We start from the raw sequence: 19,689 nt of genomic DNA on the forward strand, positions 1-19,689 counted from the left end.
ATTTTAGTGTATAGGTAATTAATATTTATTAAAAATACAGAATTTGTTGCTGCATTGGTTGTGGCGTAATTATTCATAATGATAATAGTATACCTATTATATAATGTAATATTGCATGGTTTACTTAATGATTATTTTGACAGTCTTTTCAATTATTATTATTGTTTTTTTTAAGATTTTAAAATGGCACAATATTATAAATTTAAATACAACCGTAAAAAAGTAGAAATACGATTTTCTTCAAAGAATCGAAAGTGGTTCACCGACCACCGTCCACTAAGTGTCAGGTGTTCCGAGGCCTAATAGATTACATGTGCTTCTACACATACATTATAATTTATAATAGTATATACTTATTATGTAGCTTATGGAATAAGGTAAATCTAAAGTACTCAAAAAGAAAGCCAATTACCTAGATAACAGTATTATTATATAATATATAATTTAAACACAACTATTTAACCGTCAAAGAGAATCCGATCGCCGGACTATCCAACGCTTTAAACGCTCGTAAAAAATTAATTTAACTTTCCGGTAAACTTTTTTTGTTAAATGTAGAACAAATTAAGAGGAATCTTGTATGAAAATTTAAAAAAAATGTATTGATAGTAGATACTGTTAAAAATAATATTACAAAAAAGAATCATATTATAATACATCGACATTTTCTGAAAATTATGACTTGCCCCTTCACCCCCCCCCCCCCCACACCAACCATGACGTCAACTTCAAAGCCCTGACTCCAATATTTTGAATTTCAGATTTTAATTTTTGACAATTGTTAAACTGTAAAAGTACTTAGGGATTTCGCATAAAAGTACCTACCTTGCGCAATACCCAATGTTTATAATTTTAATTACCAGACGCGGATCCAGCCTATATTAATGGTGGGGGGGGGGATTATAAATATGTATACATATTTACTATTTACCTACAACTGGCAAATAGCAGTGGTCTGTGTGATCTAACATGCGGGGTCTTAGATATTATATATGGGTACATGCATGAATGTAGCTAACAAGAACAGCTGTTCACTTTTAATGTTAATTACATTTTTAGATGTCAATCATTTGTTATTTAGAGCCGTTCTTACAATGTCCGGACACGTGTCGGTTAACGCTAACCGGTTGATAACAGATTTTCTTACCGGCAGAATTCCACTGGTTAAGTGTCCGTTAACTTTAACCGGATATTGTAAGAATGGCCCTTAGTTGGTCAAACATATACCGATGGACCTGCACGAGGGGAACATTTAAAAGCGTACAGTCAGTTATCAGCAGAGTTGGTGTATTTTTTCATTTTTGAAAAAAAAAAAACAAAAAAAACTGAATTTTTTGTTTTAAACAGTAAATATTTAAAATAACTTGATTTTAATTTAATATGTAATTTACTTATATGCCATGTACTAGTATATGTTTCACTGTTTATTTATTACTTATTTTAAATCTTTAATGTATTTGAAATGTATTTCAAATATTTTCTGCATGAATGTTTTATGTGGACATTATATTGTGTATATTAACTAATTAGATAAGTAAAAAAATTTTAAATTTGTTAATTTATTCAATAAAATTTAAAAAATTAAATTAAAATGAAGGATGGTAATAGATAGGGGCACCGTAAATGTTCGGAAAATAATAAGGTGGACCGTAAAAATCCGGAATTTTTCCGTAATGTCACGGACCGTAAAAATCCGGAAAAAAATTCCCGCGGATAGTAAATACACGGATCGTACATTTACGGAATTCAAAAATATTAAACCATAATATCACGGATTGTATAATGTCCCGGACTTAAAATTACCGGACCGTAAAAGCCCGGAAAGCAACAATACATGCTCCGTATTATCACGGACCGTAAAAATCCGGAATTTGCTAAAGCGACATGAGCGTTATCTAATAGCATACATAATTTTTTGTCATAGAAATACTATTTACCATTTGATTTTACAATGATCTATGTATTTTTTAGTTTTTAATTTTTGTGTCTGTCATCACCGTTTGGGGGCTGAGCAGTGGCGCTGATCTATATTTCATGTTATGAGGAAAAAATGATGATGTTAGACCCACCTACTTAAAAAAATGTTTAGCTACTCTCAAATAGTGCGTTAAAATCACAATATACTTCCTTTAAATATTAAATAAAACTAGCTAACGCATAAATAGAAGAGTTGATACTCGTGTTTGGCGCCACTGGGGCTTGGGCAGTAAGACTGCTTCGATTTTCTTCAACAGTATCTTGATCGATGAGAAAGTAAATTAATAATTGGTGAATTCGAGGGTTGAAATTTAAAATTTCAAACAGTTTTAAAAAGCGCAGGAAAAAACAAAATAGAATTTAAGGAAAAATAGAAATTTCTACACAAAGTTAATTTTGTTTTTTGTTGTAACTCTAAAACAAATTACCGTAGAATGTAGTTACATGACATTTTCACTGAATGTTTACATTATCATTTTCTATACACCATACATTTTCAAAATATTTTGACTTGTTTTGAACATTTTCAATTTTTTTAGTTTTTTTTTCTATATATGTCCATAACATTTTATTCGTTGGTTTAAAAAGCTTGAAAATGTAGTACAAGATTCCTGATATATTGTTACAATAGCAGTAGAAAAATATTAAAAATGCTATTGCATAAGCACAATATTTTTTTATAAGTATTTAAACTTCGAATATTGACAATATCCATTATTGTACCAAATTAAAAATATATAAAATATTCAATTTTTATAGCTAAATATTGAAAGTTTAAAACAAAGATTCTAATAAATAGTTCATACTGTAACCAAAGATATATAAAAGATATAAAAACACGGTTATTTTTTACTGACATTTTAAATTCAAATTTGGATGAAATTACATATTAAAACTAAGAATAACGATTTTAGTTATTTTGTTGTAATTTAAAAATATTACTCGTTTATATATGAAACTTTTAAAGTGATTTATTATATTTAATACACAAAATAACATTTTCAAATGTAATTATTTTGGCAAAAATTAATATAACCTACCGAAGTACCTATATACTAATGCCTAATACTACAATTAATTACTTTAATCGCAATAATATCATAAAATATACCTACTTATTAGTACTTAGTAATAGTATAGGCTGACAGATTGTCTTCCCTCTGTACCGTTATTCCTGTACAATGGTTTTATATCATTGCATCCAAATTTAACATCATCCATTACAGTTACTCACGTGTAACCTAATGTACAGCAGAGTGGCGTCCACTTCCCACTTTTTTATATTGTTACTCATAAAATTAAAATATTTTCGTTGCTTCAATACCTATCCTAGTATTCTAATATATAAAAATTAAATATTGTACCTTAACCAATAGCAAGTAGCAACCTATACATAAATACATATTATATACCTTATATATTAACAAAATAGTATTAGATTTTCGTGATCTAAAACGAAATTCGTGTTCGAGCTACGCTATAGTAATTATCAGCAACATATTATTCAGGTTAAAAAAATAATCTAAACACTCTCAAATTTGGATAAGTAGTTCCGGAGTTTAGCAAGTAGGAAGTTACCTACTAACAAACTCAAAATTATCTTTATGTATAAAACAACAGCATAATATTACATATTTATACAATATATTTAATAAATATTACAGTAGATTTTTTTAAAAATATAATATCAAATAAAAATTGAATACTATTAATTCATACTATAATTGTATTTGTTACCTATTTATTTGTTTTAATTTGATTTTCATAGAATTTTAAAATGCATTGGAAAAATCACCTATTTACGTAACCTAACCTACATATTTACTACAAACTACAAGGTTTAAAAAATAAAATATTACACAAATAATAGATTTCTATAAATATTATTTTTTATACATTGATGTATTATTATTATATTATTTTATATTCTTTGGTGACTTAAAAGGAGCCGTAAAGAAAGTAGAAACTATAGCATGTCATAATTTAAGAATAGATAATATAATATAGGTACGTAATATTTCCAGTGTTTGGACTTATCTAGATAATTATTTGTTCATCTTTTATCTTATCTAGATAAATATAGTTATAAGGTATCTAAATGTTCATCTTAGATAATTTTTTTACTAATCTATATAAATTCATCTATAGGTTAGGTTAGGTTATTTTTTATTGATAAAATACGCGAAATTGTACAAACGCATTTAAAATATTTATACAGATTCTCAAACCAAGTTTATGGTTTATAAATAATGTAATTATTTTTATTTATATCATTATTATTATTATGTTCCTAGTGCTCAACTAAAATATACCTAAATTTAAAACCCATTAAAAAAAAAAAATTGTATCTTTTTTATCTAGATAAAAAAGTATTTATCTTTATCTAGATAAATATGAGTTAAGTTATCTTTTATATCTATCTAGATACATTCGAGTTGCATTATCTTAATCTTTATCTAGATAAAAAAATACTTTACTAATCCGAACACTGAATATCTCGTATATCCGTGTGGTTACAAGACAAATGTATAAGGGAGACCAGGGCAAAGCGCTAAAGGTTAACTTAATGTGACAAAAAATGGGGTCCAAACTATTATTTTAAGAACTATTTATTAATATAATCATAAATTGACTTCTCAAATTAATTTAATTTTTGGCGAATACATTAAATTTGATATTGTAACGAACCAACTACTTCAGCTCAATAATGGAAGTATTTTGAAATAAATAACAAGTTGAATGTATGAGTTATGTATATTTATTTTTAATTTAACGTAAATATTCTAAGTCCAAAATAATTAACTAATAAACTTTAGTAAACGAGATGTGACTTAATATTTGACTTGGTGGTTTCTCTGCTGGTGCTCGTCTGATGGACACTAATTGTCCATCGAAGTACCTCGTCGGTTATTCCTAATAGCTCCCTCCTATGGCATTTTTAGTATAAAACGGTATATCTCTGCGTACTCCTGAGGTCACCTTTAGACGTCATTCGTATAATTATGTTATTTTAGGAGTATATATTTTGTACAAAGTCATGATCTTTTAGGCTTATTATATTATTCGTTTTTCCTAGAATATGGATAATGCGTGCATATACTTATCACGTGTTGCGCGGTACCATGATGTTATTACTATTAGTCCTGTACTCCTATCGATGTAGGCTTTCCGGGATTACTGATATTATTACTATTAGTTTTAATGATGTATGCCGCCCGGGGTTACGTGTTCCCTGCAGCATTTATGTCTATTATTGAATATATCATTATTATTAATATATACGTAGTCACAGCTCGTTACAATATAGCCGATAAAGGTACTTTAGATGTTTCAAATAAGCACCCAGTACCCACGAATAATATTTAACGAAAAAAATAAAAAATCATTCTTCGATTAAATATCTAATTATGTCCAAATTTGAAAATAAAATATACCTATTTTTAAAAAAATCTATCTTCAGGTTTTTAGAAAACACCTTAGTGTACACACACAGGTGACGGACCCCCCAAAAAAAAACACATAAATCATTGTCAATACATACATCGATTTTCTCAGAATCCAAAATATCAAACTGATAATAAATTCAATACACAATAATTACATATGTTATATAATATTAATAAATAATACAAATTTATTTAATTTTCATTTCACAAATATATATAAATTAAATATAACAATATGATATGAAATGATGATGTCTCAAAAATGCTGAAAGCTTGTGTAGGATGTACAAAGTTCTATACCTAGTTTAACTTGTAAAAATTAGAATATATTATACAATATATAAATAAAACTAAACATAAAAATATTTATATAAATATATACAATCCAAAACAAAAATGTCTAATAATAACTGCTGGTTGTAAGATAATACCACAATATAGGCATTATTTCATTTTTATACTAACATATTTATTGTAACTGTTAAAATTATTAAAAATATTGATGTTAATGCCAAATGTATTACCTACCTTACCTATCTAGTGTCTACACATATACCAATACTAATATTAAAAGGATCACTTTTCCCAAATTCTTATTTTACTTAATCTAAAAACACTAATAATCGTATTTTGACGGGTACCTATGATAAATGATAATTATGATTAAAAAAAATTCACTACAATTGAGGTGATATAAATTTAACAAACTGTCTTTAGCATAAAGTGGTTTTAGACTTAGTGTCCTTATGTTATAATTTCTATAAAATATATCGGTATATTATTTTGTTTTATAAGGATTCTTAAATGCAATCCTTAAAAAGATCATTCGTCGTAAAAGTTTGTAATCAAAAACCACTTATTAGCACATAGTGACGTAGACTAAAATGTATAATGTAATGTTTGACTTGTTTTAGATTCTGAGCGGAGCGAATGATGTGTGTTTTTTTATTTTTTTTTATTTTTGTGTCTGTGTACACAATTAGGTAATAATCGAAAAAATGCTTCGATTTTCAACTTCAGTATCTTGATCAATGGGAAAGTGAATCTAGTTGGTACTTTGGGGGGTAAAAAGTAAAAATGTCATAGTGTGTTTTTTTTTTATTTTTGTGTCTGTCATCACCTTTTAGGACAGTAAAAGTGCTTGGATTTTCTTCAATAGTAACTTTTCTGATAGGAAAAAGAATCTAGTTGATACTTTGGGGGTTCAAAAGTAAAAATTTCCCAGTAGTTTTCACAAGCGACGTGAAAAACAAAAGAAAAATTAAGGAAAAACGGGAATTTTTACGCAAAATCTGTTTTCGAGAAAATCGATTTTGGTTTTTGGTGTAACTCTAAAACAAATGACCGTAGGGACATGAAATTTCGACTGGATGTTTATATTACCATTTTCTATACACCATAAAATTTACAAAATATTTTGACTCTTTTTGAGCTGTTTACGGCCATTGTCAGTTTTCAATTTTTTCAGTTTTTTTTTCTATAAATATTAATAAAATCTGTTGAGTAAAAAAGCTTGAAAATTTAATAGAAGACTCTTAGGTTATTGTTTCAAAGGCAGATGAAAAAAATTAAAAATCCTTAGTCACAGTTTTTATTTATAAGCATTTAAAGTTCAAATTTTGACAAAATACGGAAAAATCATGAAAAATAGCAAATTATTTTGAGTTGAGAATTCATAAAAATTTTTCTTTTTAAATCTAAGATTTAAAAATGTAATATAAGATTACTCATAAGTTTGTCTACCTTTATCAAAAAAAAAAATGTCTAGAAGAAACTTAAATTAAATTTTTATGAGCGTCTGAAATTTATATTTTTACAACATTTGATATTTACTCGATTTCTCATGTAACAATTTTCTTATTTTATTGTAATTAAAAAACGAATGACTGTAGATACTTGAAAATTTCACTGAATGTTTATATTAGCATTTTCTATACACCATAAAATGTTGAAAATATTTTGACTCTTTTTGAGCTGTTTACGGACATTGTCAGTTTTCAATTTTTTTAGTTTTTTTTTCTATAAATATCAATAAATTTTTATTTGTTGGGTAAAAAAGCGTGAAAATTTAATATAAGGCTCCTGCAGATATATCGTTCTAATAGCAGTTGAAAAATATCAAAAATACATAGGCACAATTTTTTTTTATAAGCATTTAAAGTTCAAATTTTGACAACATTTATCAAATTTATAATTTATTAATTATTTTGTGGTTAAAAATTTATAAAATGTTTAACTTTTATGGCTAAGGACTTAGCGACTAATGTAAGGTCCGTGTGTTGGTAAGCGGGCGGGTGATTGGAAGTTGGGGTATTAATAATAAATTACTTGTTATACAGTGAAATATAATTTTTAAATTGTGAATAAAGTAATTTATTTGTAACCTATTTACGTGGAACCTTATTTTAAATTCTCAATCCTTAGCTATAAAAGTAACATAAAATTTGAAATTGTGCGTAAACAGCTCAAAACAAGTCAAAATATTTTCATTTGTTTTAGAGTTACACCAAAAACCAAAATCGATTTTGTCGAATACCGGTTTTGCGTAAAAACCCCCGGTTTTCCTTAATTTTTTGTTTTTCTCGGCACTCAAGTCACGACCGCGTTATCAATTGGCAAAATTACCCTATAATCGAAAATCTCACACCTTATAAACTCACTTGAAAATAATAATAATATGGTATCCACAGCCTAAGAAATTATATTATTAGACACTTGTTCTCACAATCATAAGTTTGGCATGTATATGATGATGCCGTGAGTGGGTTAGGTAATATATAACATTTTAGAATTTTGCAGTAATTACATGCAAATTACAATTAATTATATTAATATATTATAATATGGTTAGCTAGGGTTTAAGTCGTAAAATTATGATCACAGGACCCTGAAAACCTTTTTTTGTTTTCTGGAATTTCGGGGAAGGCCGCAGCAGCCTCCCCAGATCTAACATTACCCTCTCACCATCGTTATTATTTGTAATGACTGTTTGCACTTTGAACGGGTGACGTACGATAGTCAGCGACTACACGAGAAATTACAGACGGGTGAAGTGCTTCCGATGAACTAACCAAGCGAAAGACTGTCCAAGCAAAAGCCTTTTCGGTGCTGTTTTTTGTAATATAATATTGTTAAGGACTCTTAGCAACGTCGGACAAGCACAGTGATTGCTGTCCAAGTGGCGATTGGTCACGACTATAACTTTCGCCACCGGCGAGTGCAATGACAGGTTACGAGTGACAATAAGTTTAGAATGGGTCACATGATAATATATATTTTGTTTTACTATTCTTTAGTAAACCAGTAGCATATGCTATTTAGCTTGGATTGATTAACCAATTTAGAGAAGGTGAACAGTATTTTTCTTAATAAATCTTACTATTTAATTGAATATAAATTTTTTTTTTATTTATCAACAAAATATATACAATACAAATAAACATTAAATTATTATTAGAATTAAATTAAAATTAAATCACATTTAAATCATCGATATCCTGTAAGCAATGCTTGTGTCGGATATAGAGAGTTACGAATTACCCTTAAACTAAAAACTAAAACTAATAAACAAATGGTTGCGTAGTTTTACAAAACAATAATAACTAAAAAAAAATATAGGAAAACATTATCAGAAACACAAATATAAACAACATAAGATTACGTTATATTTCAAGATATAAATAACCATTCAATATGATTTTTTTAACATTATTATGTATACAATTAGGTAATACTTATATTTTTAAAATGACTTACATTAAAAAAATTTGAATTAACCGAAGGATGGAATATATTTCTACGTACACAGGGTGATTCACCAATCATCGACCATGTACACCACCATTTCCCCCTAATAAATTGCATTGTGCTTTATTATGCAGAATTCATTTTATTTAAAAACAAGACTGGTCGAAAAGAGAAATTAACATCAAAGTTAAACATAAGCAGATAATTTAAATATTATTAATTTAGTTGTCTGCAGTATTGGCTTTTTATAAGTTATTTAGTTATACGTTATAGTTAGCATATTCAGTAATTATTATATCGATAAGAAAAATGCTCAAAAAGAGTGGGAGAAAATGATCGATTTAACTCTGTTCATTATGTTGTTAAAGGAAATTGATGTTTTATCGACAATTAAAAGCAAGAATATTATCTAGGGGATCTAGAATATCATCTAAATTTTAATATTTCCAAAAGGATTTCCAAATTCTCGCAACTTGCTTTGAAATTAAAATATCAAAAAATTCTAGGTACGGAGCTTAAGTAATAATTTAACCCTTAAATTTCATAATATATCATTTGTTTTAATAATAAACACAACTAGAGAGAAATAGATTATTCTGGACATAGAATATGCCATAATATGTGTATGTAAATCGGAGATAATATATTATATTATAATATTTATGGCGTCGATACCTAATTATAAAACTAATAACTAATAAATAATAGACAATTGCCAATTAGGGCTGATTTCATACCTCTTATAAAAAGTTTAAATATTGAAATAAAAACATTGTTCGAACAAATTTATAAAAAATTAAGTTTAGTGGGAAAATTGCTATAGAGGACGTAAGAATATAATTTGGTGTTCACTCTTATTGTACAAATTAATAGGACGTATTTATCCGTCTTTACTCTTTTACGTAACAATAATTGCGACGTAAATTTCCGTTGTTACTATGGTGAAAAGTGCGGTTTTTTGGTAAAAACAATTCACTCTCTGGGTGTACAACTATGGAAAATAATTTACTCGTCAAAGGGTTAAGACAATATTTAAACGTCGGTACCAGCTCGGTATCGACATATCGATATCAATTTATTTGATAAACACCATTGATAGCAATATAAAAATATAAAACTACATCATATCGACAGCATGTCGGAAGATAACGAGAGATGTGGTACACCTCTAAAAGCAGCCAAGTACGTCGAATTATTCAACAACAACGTCGATGTATGGGACAAGTCATTTATTCAAAGTAGCAATTTGACAATATATCGGAAGATAACGATGAGAGAGGGGGTACACCTCTAAAAGAAGTCAAGTACGTTGAATTATTCAACAACAACGTCGATGTATGGGACAAATCGTATACCCAAAGTAGCAAATTGACATTACACGGGCAGACATAAAATTATTATTTGGGTGTTCCACGATTGCGTTGCATTTAACAACTTTGACATTTTCATATTTGTGTTCGATATGAAGAATCAAGACGAAGAACTAACTAACGCTTCGAATAACCTAGGCGGTGACTAGTGGTAGTACGCAACGATGAAGATAATATTCATAAGAATAATGAAAATAATAAATCAACATTATTTAAGACAATGCTTGAACGACGGTACCATTTCGGTATCGACACTTCGATATCAATATAATTTATAAACACCATTGATAGCAATATAAAAATTTAAAACTACATCATGTCGACAGCATGTCGGAAGATAACGAGAGAGGGGGTACACCTCTAAAAGAAGTCAAGTACGTTGAATTGTTCAACAACAACGTCGATGTATGGGACAAGTCATTTATCAAAAGTAGCAATTTGACAATATATCGGAAGATAACGAGAGAGGGGGTACACCTCTAAAAGCAGCCAAGTACGTCGAATTATTCAACAACAACGTCGATGTATGGGACAAGTCATTTATTCAAAGTAGCAATTTGACAATATATCGGAAGATAACGAGAGAGGGGGTACACCTCTAAAAGAAGTCAAGTACGTTGAATTATTCAACAACAACGGCGATGTATGGGACAAATCGTTTACGCAAAGTAAATACTAAAATTAATTTAAAATTTTATTAAATTAGGTATATACTAAACGGAAATTTACGTCATTCCTCTTTGAGTTATACTTTTTCTAATGACGTCTATTTCCGTCTTCACTTTTATTGTACAAATTAATAGGACGTATTTATCCGTCTTTACTCTTTTACGTAAAAATAATTGCGACATAAATTTCCGTCGTGACTATGGTGAAAAGTGCGGTTTTTTGGTAAAAACAATTCACTCTCTGGGTGTACAACTATGGAAAATAATTTACTCGTCAAAGGGTTAAGACAATATTTAAACGTCGGTACCAGCTCGGTATCGACATTTCGATATCAATATATTTGATAAACACCATTGATAGCAATATAAAAATATAAAACTACATCATATCGACAGCATGTCGGAAGATAACGAGAGATGTGGTACATCTCTAAAAGCAGCCAAGTACGTCGAATTATTCAACAACAACGTCGATGTATGGGACAAGTCATTTATTCAAAGTAGCAATTTGACAATATATCGGAAGAAAACGAGAGAGGGGGTACACCTCTAAAAGAAGTCAAGTACGTTGAATTATTCAACAACAACGTCGATGTATGGGACAAATCGTATACCCAAAGTAGCAAATTGACATTACACGGGCAGACATAAAATTATTATTTGGGTGTTCCACGATTGCGTTGCATTTAACAACTTTGACATTTTCATATTTGTGTTCGATATGAAGAATCAAGACGAAGAACTAACTAACGCTTCGAATAACCTAGGCGGTGACTAGTGGTAGTACGCAACGATGAAGATAATATTCATAAGAATAATGAAAATAATAAATCAACATTATTTAAGACACTGCTTGAACGGCTGGGCATTGACGAGTTAAAAGTTAAGATTTGGTTAAAACGGTAAGTTAATTTTAGTTAAATTAATTAAATCGTTACTTTTTTTTTCAAATTAACTTTTAATAAGTTACTATTTTTCAAGATGAACGTGTTAACTTCAAGTTAATTTTATTTGAAAAATATCTTAATTAAGTTAATTTTCGTTCGATGAATAATGCAAATTGTTGAATGTGTTTTTACTTTGATGTATCATTTTAAATTTCCCTAGTAATTTTCTTGAACGTAAAGAAAAACCATCTAATTAACCAATGTGTCTGGAATTTTTTATTTTTGCAAATTAGCAAATTTTAACTTTACACTAAGTTATGTTACTTTTTTTTCAAAGTTAACTTTTAACTTAACGAGTTAACTAAAGAAAACACGATTTTTAACTTAACTTAATTATATCAAAATAACTTAACTGACAATTCGACACTTCGATATCAATATATTTGATAAACACCATTGATAGCAATATAAAAATATAAAATTACATCATATCGACAGCATGTCGGAAGATAACGAGAGATGTAATACACCTCTAAAAGCAGCCAAGTACGTCGAATTATTCAACAACAACGTCGATGTATGGGACAAGTCATTTATTCAAAGTAGCAATTTGACAATATATCGGAAGATAACGAGAGAGGGGGTACACCTCTGAAAGAAGTCAAGTACGTTGAATTATTCAACAACAACGTCGATGTATGGGACAAATCGTATACCCAAAGTAGCAAATTGACATTACACGGGCAGACATAAAATTATTATTTGGGTGTTCCACGATTGCGTTGCATTTAACAACATTGACATTTTCATATTTGTGTTCGATATGAAGAATCAAGACGAAGAACTAACTAACGCTTCGAATAACCTAGGCGGTGACTAGTGGTATACTCTATTTTTCGAGAGTTGACCCACTTCCGCGCATGCATACTGAGCCGCCGGAACGTTCAGACCCCCCAGGCAGCAGACCGGCGGTCTGTGATTGGTCGGCGGTGTTCGGCGACCGACGGCGCTTTTCGTAGTAGGCAGCTGCCGCCATGTATACAGAATGTTACAAAATCATTGTTACGAAAATTACGATTATACGTCTATTATATTATACGTTGTACGGTACGCATGGCAGCTGCAAATTCAATATGACCCTAACACTGTATTCAATGTATTACTTAACCAAAATACTTACTGTTTATAATATTATAAGTATAATATAAGGTATGTTGTACAGATACGTAAGAAGACAATTACGATTATAATGTACGTAATATAAAATGTTTAATTTTGATTTCATCAAATATACAAATAATAACAAAAAAATTTAAAAAATGCTCATATTAAAAAAAACATATAGGTATTAAAAACAAATTACAAATAATTACAAAAAAATTTAAAAAATGGGTCAATCAGAGTCAGACTCTGATTCAGAAGATGTATTTCCAACAGTTAATGTAACATTTTGTGTCTCCGCTTCAAACACCTCGTCAATAATGTTATCAATTTCCCAAAATTTATTTTCTTCCGTTGTTGTGTGTTTGATAAAGTTCTTCCACATATCAGCATCAACCCTTTGTATGCCCTCTATCAAAAGATTTTTTACATCAGGTAGTTTGAACGTTGTGTTGTTCATCCTGACATGATGCTTAACCGATGACCATGCTAGCTCAATCGGATTCAGTTCACAATGGTATGGTGGCAATCGTAAAATAGTTTTATTTTGTGCTTTGGTGATTTCGTCAATAACATATTTGTCATTTAGTGGCTTAATTTTTTTTACGACGTCTAAAAGCTCTCGTACTATCATAGTTCTGTCCACCACTTCCCCTTTATCCTCTAACCACTGTATAATATCGGCCTTCTTTGTAGACGATGTTGGTGCTTTGTCCAATTTAACCGAGTGATACGACGCATTGTCCATAACAATAACACAGTTGTCTTTTAACCGAGGTAGAATATTTTCCATCCACTCGCAAAATGTTTGGCCATTCATCTCGTCGTGGTAATCGCGGGTGTTCTTCTTGGATTCAAAACACAATAATCCATTGTCAACAAAACTGTCTTCGGACCCTATATGTAGTACAATAAGACGCTTACCTTTTCCAGACGGATTTACGGAACCGGTCGACATTCCCTTTAAAAATGCGTCACGGTGAGATGTGATTGTTGTATCACGCCATTCGTAGTTAGGGCAGTCACCAGCATTCACCCAGGTTTCGTCTAAGTAGTATATATGACGACCCTCCTCACGAAAACTACGTATCGATCTTAAATAGCGTCTTCGCCAGAGTATCAATTCGGTTTTTTCAGTTAGAGCACTATTACGACCTTTCTTAACGTAACGAAATTTTAATTCTTTCAACAACTTAAATATTGTACTACGCGATACTGTTGGCAAATGATTATCATCGGACACAACTTTGTATATTTTATCTAAAGTAGGGATTTCGCGTCGAAACCAAATGCTGTGTACGTGCCTACGTACTGCATTCCGTGCGAAATCGTCGAATGTATCTGTCATTTGTGCTCTTACTTTGATTCGTTTAGGAGATTTCACCGTATTACTTGTATTGTATTCCTTTATGGTTCTGTGTACTGTTGATTCACCAATGCCCATTTCTTTTGAAATAATCGTCCTCATTTGCCTCAATGACATATTCGGATCTTTCTGAATGTTTGCCTTGTACATATTGACAATGAGTAACCTCTCACGTGAACCAACAATCTAAAAGAAAAAAAAGAAAAATTTTAAATAAAAAAATGTATGTTATAACTTACTATAATAATTGTATTTCATATTATAATAGGATAATAATTATATACTCACTTTTCCGCGTTGATTCTTTTTTATTGGTGATACTAATGGTAATTCTGCTACGCCTTCAATTCCCTGATCATCACTACTGTCCATAGCGAATTATATTGATGAAAAAATAACGTAAAAAGAATGAAATCAAAATCGTTGGGAGGAGTGCGCGTTCGCGGAGGTAGCGTCGGAACGTTGTGAATGCAATCACTATGTAGTATGTTGGCACCAGCTGCCGCCGCGACAATCGCCACCAGCGCTCAAACGAGCGGTGGCATGCGCGGCCGCGACCGGTTTTCGTCGGACGAGTGGGTCAACTCTCGAAAAATAGAGTATAGTACGCAACGATAAAGATAATATTCATAAGAATAATGAAAATAATAAATCAACATTATTTAAGACAATGCTTGAACGACGGTACCATTTCGGTATCGACACTTCGATATCAATATATTTTATAAACACCATTGATAGCAATATAAAAATTTAAAACTACACCATGTCGACAGCATGTCGGAAGATAACGAGAGAGGGGGTACACCTCTAAAAGAAGTCAAGTACGTTGAATTATTCAACAACAACGGCGATGTATGGGACAAATCGTTTACGCAAAGTAAATACTAAAATTAATTTAAAATTTTATTAAATTAGGTATATACTAAACGGAAATTTACGTCATTCCTCTTTGAGTTATACTTTTTCTAATAACGTCTATTTCCGTCTTCACTTTTATTGTACAAATTAATAGGACGTATTTATCCGTCTTTACTCTTTTACGTAAAAATAATTGCGACATAAATTTCCGTCGTGACTATGGTGAAAAGTGCGGTTTTTTGGTAAAAACAATTCACTCTCTGGGTGTACAACTATGGAAAATAATTTACTCGTCAAAGGGTTAAGACAATATTTAAACGTCGGTACCAGCTCGGTATCGACATTTCGATATCAATATATTTGATAAACACCATTGATAGCAATATAAAAATATAAAACTACATCATATCGACAGCATGTCGGAAGATAACGAGAGATGTGGTACATCTCTAAAAGCAGCCAAGTACGTCGAATTATTCAACAACAACGTCGATGTATGGGACAAGTCATTTATTCAAAGTAGCAATTTGACAATATATCGGAAGATAACGAGAGAGGGGGTACACCTCTAAAAGAAGTCAAGTACGTTGAATTATTCAACAACAACGTCGATGTATGGGACAAATCGTATACCCAAAGTAGCAAATTGACATTACACGGGCAGACATAAAATTATTGTTTGGGTGTTCCACGATTGCGTTGCATTTAACAACTTTGACATTTTCATATTTGTGTTCGATATGAAGAATCAAGACGAAGAACTAACAAACGCTTTGAATAACCTAGGCGGTGACTAGTGGTAGTACGCAACGATGAAGATAATATTCATAAGAATAATGAAAATAATAAATCAACATTATTTAAGACAATATTTGAACGGCTGGGCATTGACGAGTTAAAAGTTAAGATTTGGTTAAAACGGTAAGTTAATTTTAGTTAAATTAATTAAATCGTTACTTTTTTTTTCAAATTAACTTTTAATAAGTTACTATTTTTCAAGATGAACGTGTTAACTTCAAGTTAATTTTATTTGAAAAATATCTTAAATAAGTTAATTTTCGTTCGATGAATAATGCAAATTGTTGAATGTGTTTTTACTTTGATGTATCATTTTAAATTTCCCTAGTAATTTTCTTGAACGTAAAGAAAAACCATCTAATTAACCAATGTGTCTGGAATTTTTTATTTTTGCAAATTAGCAAATTTTAACTTTACACTAAGTTATGTTACTTTTTTTTCAAAGTTAACTTTTAACTTAACGAGTTAACTAAAGAAAACACGATTTTTAACTTAACTTAATTATATCAAAATAACTTAACTGACAATTCGACACTTCGATATCAATATATTTGATAAACACCATTGATAGCAATATAAAAATATAAAATTACATCATATCGACAGCATGTCGGAAGATAACGAGAGATGTAATACACCTCTAAAAGCAGCCAAGTACGTCGAATTATTCAACAACAACGTCGATGTATGGGACAAGTCATTTATTCAAAGTAGCAATTTGACAATATATCGGAAGATAACGAGAGAGGGGGTACACCTCTGAAAGAAGTCAAGTACGTTGAATTATTCAACAACAACGTCGATGTATGGGACAAATCGTATACCCAAAGTAGCAAATTGACATTACACGGGCAGACATAAAATTATTATTTGGGTGTTCCACGATTGCGTTGCATTTAACAACATTGACATTTTCATATTTGTGTTCGATATGAAGAATCAAGACGAAGAACTAACTAACGCTTCGAATAACCTAGGCGGTGACTAGTGGTATACTCTATTTTTCGAGAGTTGACCCACTTCCGCGCATGCATACTGAGCCGCCGGAACGTTCAGACCCCCCAGGCAGCAGACCGGCGGTCTGTGATTGGTCGGCGGTGTTCGGCGACCGACGGCGCTTTTCGTAGTAGGCAGCTGCCGCCATGTATACAGAATGTTACAAAATCATTGTTACGAAAATTACGATTATACGTCTATTATATTATACGTTGTACGGTACGCATGGCAGCTGCAAATTCAATATGACCCTAACACTGTATTCAATGTATTACTTAACCAAAATACTTACTGTTTATAATATTATAAGTATAATATAAGGTATGTTGTACAGATACGTAAGAAGACAATTACGATTATAATGTACGTAATATAAAATGTTTAATTTTGATTTCATCAAATATACAAATAATAACAAAAAAATTTAAAAAATGCTCATATTAAAAAAAACATATAGGTATTAAAAACAAATTACAAATAATTACAAAAAAATTTAAAAAATGGGTCAATCAGAGTCAGACTCTGATTCAGAAGATGTATTTCCAACAGTTAATGTAACATTTTGTGTCTCCGCTTCAAACACCTCGTCAATAATGTTATCAATTTCCCAAAATTTATTTTCTTCCGTTGTTGTGTGTTTGATAAAGTTCTTCCACATATCAGCATCAACCCTTTGTATGCCCTCTATCAAAAGATTTTTTACATCAGGTAGTTTGAACGTTGTGTTGTTCATCCTGACATGATGCTTAACCGATGACCATGCTAGCTCAATCGGATTCAGTTCACAATGGTATGGTGGCAATCGTAAAATAGTTTTATTTTGTGCTTTGGTGATTTCGTCAATAACATATTTGTCATTTAGTGGCTTAATTTTTTTTACGACGTCTAAAAGCTCTCGTACTATCATAGTTCTGTCCACCACTTCCCCTTTATCCTCTAACCACTGTATAATATCGGCCTTCTTTGTAGACGATGTTGGTGCTTTGTCCAATTTAACCGAGTGATACGACGCATTGTCCATAACAATAACACAGTTGTCTTTTAACCGAGGTAGAATATTTTCCATCCACTCGCAAAATGTTTGGCCATTCATCTCGTCGTGGTAATCGCGGGTGTTCTTCTTGGATTCAAAACACAATAATCCATTGTCAACAAAACTGTCTTCGGACCCTATATGTAGTACAATAAGACGCTTACCTTTTCCAGACGGATTTACGGAACCGGTCGACATTCCCTTTAAAAATGCGTCACGGTGAGATGTGATTGTTGTATCACGCCATTCGTAGTTAGGGCAGTCACCAGCATTCACCCAGGTTTCGTCTAAGTAGTATATATGACGACCCTCCTCACGAAAACTACGTATCGATCTTAAATAGCGTCTTCGCCAGAGTATCAATTCGGTTTTTTCAGTTAGAGCACTATTACGACCTTTCTTAACGTAACGAAATTTTAATTCTTTCAACAACTTAAATATTGTACTACGCGATACTGTTGGCAAATGATTATCATCGGACACAACTTTGTATATTTTATCTAAAGTAGGGATTTCGCGTCGAAACCAAATGCTGTGTACGTGCCTACGTACTGCATTCCGTGCGAAATCGTCGAATGTATCTGTCATTTGTGCTCTTACTTTGATTCGTTTAGGAGATTTCACCGTATTACTTGTATTGTATTCCTTTATGGTTCTGTGTACTGTTGATTCACCAATGCCCATTTCTTTTGAAATAATCGTCCTCATTTGCCTCAATGACATATTCGGATCTTTCTGAATGTTTGCCTTGTACATATTGACAATGAGTAACCTCTCACGTGAACCAACAATCTAAAAGAAAAAAAAGAAAAATTTTAAATAAAAAAATGTATGTTATAACTTACTATAATAATTGTATTTCATATTATAATAGGATAATAATTATATACTCACTTTTCCGCGTTGATTCTTTTTTATTGGTGATACTAATGGTAATTCTGCTACGCCTTCAATTCCCTGATCATCACTACTGTCCATAGCGAATTATATTGATGAAAAAATAACGTAAAAAGAATGAAATCAAAATCGTTGGGAGGAGTGCGCGTTCGCGGAGGTAGCGTCGGAACGTTGTGAATGCAATCACTATGTAGTATGTTGGCACCAGCTGCCGCCGCGACAATCGCCACCAGCGCTCAAACGAGCGGTGGCATGCGCGGCCGCGACCGGTTTTCGTCGGACGAGTGGGTCAACTCTCGAAAAATAGAGTATAGTACGCAACGATAAAGATAATATTCATAAGAATAATGAAAATAATAAATCAACATTATTTAAGACAATGCTTGAACGACGGTACCATTTCGGTATCGACACTTCGATATCAATATATTTTATAAACACCATTGATAGCAATATAAAAATTTAAAACTACACCATGTCGA

The 19,689-nt window shown here is 30.9% G+C and overlaps 2 protein-coding genes across 2 annotated transcripts; both read right to left on the bottom strand.

Annotated features, from left to right (window-relative positions):
* Positions 1 to 13,488: 13,488 nt before the first annotated feature.
* Positions 13,489 to 15,076, bottom strand: LOC132945603 (uncharacterized). The gene is made up of 2 exons (XM_061015374.1): positions 14,911 to 15,076; positions 13,489 to 14,808 (listed from the first exon to the last, which is right to left on the bottom strand). Exons 1-2 carry the CDS (start codon positions 14,992 to 14,994, stop codon positions 13,489 to 13,491), a joined length of 1,404 nt encoding a protein of 467 aa, XP_060871357.1. The 5' UTR covers positions 14,995 to 15,076.
* A 2,706-nt stretch (positions 15,077 to 17,782) lies between these two features.
* Positions 17,783 to 19,370, bottom strand: LOC132945604 (uncharacterized). The gene is made up of 2 exons (XM_061015375.1): positions 19,205 to 19,370; positions 17,783 to 19,102 (listed from the first exon to the last, which is right to left on the bottom strand). Exons 1-2 carry the CDS (start codon positions 19,286 to 19,288, stop codon positions 17,783 to 17,785), a joined length of 1,404 nt encoding a protein of 467 aa, XP_060871358.1. The 5' UTR covers positions 19,289 to 19,370.
* Positions 19,371 to 19,689: the final 319 nt, after the last annotated feature.

The sequence above is a fragment of the Metopolophium dirhodum genome, chromosome 5 (assembly GCF_019925205.1).
Source record: "Metopolophium dirhodum isolate CAU chromosome 5, ASM1992520v1, whole genome shotgun sequence".
NCBI lineage: Eukaryota > Metazoa > Arthropoda > Insecta > Hemiptera > Aphididae > Metopolophium > Metopolophium dirhodum.

Coding starts and splice junctions, on each gene's coding strand:
- LOC132945603 (XM_061015374.1), bottom strand. CDS start 14,994: ATGGACAGTAGTGATGATCAGGGAATTGAAGGCGTAGCAGAATTACCA. Junction 14,809..14,910: donor AAAAGAATCAACGCGGAAAA/GTGAGTATATAA, acceptor TTTTTCTTTTAG/ATTGTTGGTTCACGTGAGAG.
- LOC132945604 (XM_061015375.1), bottom strand. CDS start 19,288: ATGGACAGTAGTGATGATCAGGGAATTGAAGGCGTAGCAGAATTACCA. Junction 19,103..19,204: donor AAAAGAATCAACGCGGAAAA/GTGAGTATATAA, acceptor TTTTTCTTTTAG/ATTGTTGGTTCACGTGAGAG.